General features: G+C 51.7%; 1 protein-coding gene across 1 annotated transcript in view; it reads right to left on the bottom strand.

The window, feature by feature from the left end:
* Window positions 1-4,779, bottom strand: part of CLPTM1 (cleft lip and palate associated transmembrane protein 1) — a 48,279-nt gene that overhangs the window by 14,629 nt on the left and 28,871 nt on the right. Inside the window, exon 5 of the mRNA XM_012653407.1 lies at window positions 3,819-3,936. Within this exon, the coding sequence (XP_012508861.1) occupies window positions 3,819-3,936 (118 nt within the window). The remainder of the gene's footprint in view (window positions 1-3,818; window positions 3,937-4,779) is intronic.

The following is a 4,779-nucleotide window of genomic DNA, read 5'->3' as shown; positions in this document are numbered from 1 at the left end:
TGGTGCCTCACTTTGGATAATGGGCCTAAGTTTAATCCAGGAAAGTATAAGAGGTGCCAGATCACTGTCGTTTCTTATGATTGAATAATATTCCATTGTAAACATATACCAAATTTTAATAATCCACTCATGGACTGATGGGCACTTGGGTTGTTTGCACATTCTTGCAATAGTGAATTGTGTTGCCATAAACATTCGGGTGCAGATGTCTTTATCGTAGAATGTCTTGTGCTCTTTTGGGTAGATGCCTAATAGTGCTATTGCTGGATCGAATGGTATTTTTATTTTTAGCTCTCTGACGTAGCTCCAAGAATGGGGGTTCTTGGGGAATATCCTGGCTTTGTCTTCTACAAGTAGAGAGACGCTGGTGAGTTGGCCCCTTCTAGGGATAAGGGAAGAGCAGTCCCACTTCTTCTTGGCTTGGGGCCTGTGAAGGGGCCCAGGGCCTGCTGCTCTTACTGTCAACGCAAACATCGCCCCGTCACTTGTATCGTTAACTCGTTTCAGAGCTTGGCCCCACGTCCGAGGGAGCAGTGAACACCCAAGGGTGGGACCAAGCGTGTCCTCTGGAGAATGAATTCCAGGGGACACGCTCCACGGCTGTTCCACACCTGGGAGGGGCTGCCCGGGGAAGGGAGGAGGGGCTGGCGGACAGGGAGGCACAGGGGAGAGAGGGGCTTCGGCTCACGCAGGGACCGCAGCCTGCGACTTGGAGGCTGGGAGGTGGGACTATAATATGAGATGGACCCAGCTCCAGTGGGGACGAAAGAGCCCCCCTTTCTCGGACGTAAAGCTTCTAGGGCTGTGCCATCCAGTACGGGGGTCACCGGCCACATGTGGCTTCTGAGCACTGAAAATGCGGCCGGTGCACACTGAGATGTGGCGTGATGTAAGTAAGACACACACTGGATTCTGAAACTTGGTGCAGGGGACAAAGAAAAAGAATGTAAAATAAAATATCTCACTCTTTTTTATTGATTATATGCTGAAAATGACAATGTGTGGAGCTCGGTGGAACTATTATGAACAGTAATTTCACGGCTTCTCTTTACCTTTACTTTTCATTCCTTTTCTACTAGAAAATCTCAACTGACGTCTCTGGCTCGCACCCCACCCCTGTGGGACGGTGCTGCTCGGAATGCTGATGACTGGCCCTTTGGGGAGAAATGGGGCCCTTCTGATCCCACACTCCCCTTCGCCCTGGAGTCAGCAGGTGGCTAACTCCAAGCGCCTCTACGTCCCTGCTCTCAGGGGTCCCGCTCTGAGGCTGAGGACGGAAGCCTGGATGATCCTGGGGTCTCTTCAGGTCCACTGGCTGCAGATTCTATTTTACAGACCACGCTGACAACTGTCACACTGACCGTGAACACGATCTCACCGCACAGCGACACAGATCACGTTCACCAAGGATGAAACCACAGAAGACACTGGCATGGATCAGGATGATCACGTGATCATCACAGGGGGGTGAGGAGGACGCAAGCGAATAGCCACCCACCTGGGTCACACTCGGGGGGACCTCTGAGGAGTCAGGCAATTGAACCCAGACCTCTGCAGGGACACATCTGCGGGGACTATCCCTGCAGCTCACACCCCCTCAGGCTGCTCCTTCTGTGCCCGCTGCTTCTTCGCAGATCTTGCCCCAGGGAGGCCAGCCGCGTGGAACAGCCCACAGAGCGCGTTGCAGAGACACACACACAGAATGGCACTCGGCCATTCCAGGAGACTTTTCCAAATCAGTTTTGGAGACCGACACAGGAGAGCCAACTTTTCATTTCATCCAGTGTAAATGATAACAAAAAAAATCATCATCCTTTAGGGTATTTTTACACCAAAAGAAGTAGGAAAGACCTAACTCACACAAATAGAATTACATCTGTTACTGCATTTCCCAGAAACAGCCGACGGATCGTTACCAAATCCACAGCGTATGTCTGGAATAGCCCTCGATGAAATAAAAGCTCGGTGGAGTACACAAAGTTCACTTTAGGAGAACAGGGGGCTTTCTGGGGGAGCCATTCTCCAGGTCTGCTGAAACGGCTACAGTGGGAGGTTTCTAAGGCTGCCGATCACAAGACAGTGGATGCGAGGGAAAAAGTCAAGAAGAGCCAGGCAAGCGAAAAGATGACAATTATTAACCTTCCGGAAAACAAGAAGTTAGACAGTGCTATGGTCTGAATGCGTGTCCCCTCCAAAACTCCTGTTGGAATTTAACCCCCAATGTTGCAGTATTGAGAAGTGGGGCTTTTAAGAAGGGACTGGGCCGTGAGGGCTCTGTCCTCATGATGGATTGATCTATTCATGGATTAAGGGGTTAATGGATTAATGGGACTGGTGGTTTTATACGAAGAGGGAGAGAGACCTGAGCTAGCACCCTCAGTCCCCTCTGCAGAGTCCCCACCAGTAAGAAGGCTCACATCAGATACAGCCCCTCGACCCTGGACTCTTCAGCCTCTGTAACTGTAAGAAATAAATTCCTTTTCTTCATAAATTACCCAGTTTCAGGTATTCGGTTATAAACAATAGAATAAGGACTAACACAGAGAAGGAAACATATAATTAATAACTATATTCAACTGTGTGGTTCGGATGTGAATAATAGTCACATACTCAAAGGCACTTAAACAGAGTCTTCTTCATCTAATCAAAACTATATTCCTGTGTTGGGATTTCCTCTTCCAGAGTAGAAAGTCAATGGATAACAACTAAAACTGAAAACTGACCAAGTGCGGTGGCTCACTCCTGTAATCCTAGCATTTTGGGAGGCTAAGGTGGAAGGATCACTCGAGGCCAGGAGTTTGAGACCAGCCTGGGCAACACTGCAAGACCCCATTTCCACAAAAAATAATGAGAGCCATAGACGTTCGGTGGCAGAAGAAACAGCTCCATGAATTTGGAAGTGGTTGCCTACGGGCAGCAGGATGGGAGGGGGCGGATGGCAGACTGCTGGGTTTCACTGTCCTGACAAATTATTTGAATTTTAAACCACAGACGTGCAACAAGAGATTTACACATATTTAACAAGGTGCCCTGGGCAGAGAAAACCTCACTTTCAATACAAGGCTGTGTAGGAACCTACAAACATCCAGTCCTGACCCAGGGCTCCTCGGGGTCACTGGAAGGTCCCAGGGGTTTGTTCACACAATCAGGATTCTTCCCGTGGGGGTTCAGCACCACCCGGGCAGCCAGCCAGGATGAAAATAGGGGACAGTCCTCGAAATGGAAGACCTCATCCAGTCACGTGGTCCCTCACCACCTGCCCCACCAAGGAAGGGCGCTGCTCAGATGTACACCTTGGGGAAGCGGCGACTCCCAGCACAGCCTGGCAGGACCCATCCAAACAGGCCACCCGGGAGCCAGGAACCATTCCATGAGACACACGCACGAACACCGACTCCCCCACATGCAACAAGTTTGTGAAGTTCCCGTTCACGGGGCTGAACTGACACAAGCACAGAGATCACACCCCGATCTCGAAGGCCGTCTCGGCTTTCCTCTGCTCATTCAACCCGTCGTTCATTCACAAATTATCCTTTCTCTCAGGCCCTGTGCTGAGCGCAAGCCAACCCTGGCCCTTCTCCTTTGGTGAACGCTATCTCCTCTCCTCTAAAAGTCCTTATCTCCATCTGTTCTTTCCAGCCGATTCCTCTCTGGTCCCCAAGCCCTTCCTCTGTGGGTCTGCCCGCTGGGTGTCCACAGAGTTCATACAAGGTGGGTGGGGCTTGAGTCGGCCCCACCAATCCCAGCCTCCCTAAGCGCAGACTCCCAGGATGCCAGCCCCCTGGACGGTGGGTCCTGGCTGTAGGAGAGCGACTTACTCCGGGACATGTGGACTGTGGCGAGCCGGCGGTACAGGGCCTTCTGCCGGGGGTCTGGGTGGAAGCCACTCTTGGTGAAGTAAACGTGGATGTAGATGGAACCATTCTGCTGGACGCTCTGCAAGACACAGAGGGGGCAGGTGGGCAGGCTGGCCAACTGGGGAGAAGGGAACGCTAACACCTGCACGACACCTGCCCCCAGCAGTTTCCCCACCCCCTCAATTATCTGGCCATTTACTGAGTGCTCAGGGCGGGGAGTGTAGCTGAGCAGTTAACAGTCAAATGCTGGGCTGGGCTCGGTGGCTCCAGCCTGTAATCCCAGCACTCTGGGAGGCTGAAGCAGGAGGATCACTTGAAGTCAGGAGTTCGAGACCAGCCTGAGCAAGAGAGAGACCCCACCTCTACTAAAAAATAGAAAAAAAAAATTAGCTGGGCAACCAAAAATAGAAGAAATTAGCTGGGTATGGTGGTACACGCCTACAGTCCCAGCTACTCAGGAGGCTGAGGCAGGAGGATCATCTGAGCCCAGGAGTCTGAGGTTGCTGTGAGCTAGGCTGACACCATACCAGTCTAGCCCAGGCAACAGACTCCATCTCAAAAAAAAAAGCACCAAATGCTGGAGTCAGGCAGACTCGGATTCAGATCCCGGCTCTAGCCCGCAATGGCTGTGTAAGCTCAGGGTCCCTCCCTGAGCCTCAGGGCCCCACCTGTAGGATGCAGGTCATCACGATGCCAGCCACACGACAGATTATGCAGAGCGCTGGGCATGGTGCCTGGCACAGAGTGAAAGCTCAACCAGTGAGTTCTCAAGAAATTCATTAGGGCTGGGCGCGGTGGCTCACGCCTATAATCCTAGCACTCTGGGAGGCCGAGGCAGGTGGATTGTTTGAGTTCAGGAGTTCGAGACCAGCCTGAGCAAGAACGAGACCCCGTCTCTACCAAAAATAGAAAGAAATTAATT

Source organism: Propithecus coquereli, unplaced genomic scaffold (assembly GCF_000956105.1).
Source record: "Propithecus coquereli isolate 6110/MARCELLA unplaced genomic scaffold, Pcoq_1.0 Scaffold42, whole genome shotgun sequence".
NCBI lineage: Eukaryota > Metazoa > Chordata > Mammalia > Primates > Indriidae > Propithecus > Propithecus coquereli.
This window is presented reverse-complemented; position numbering and strand designations above follow the sequence as displayed.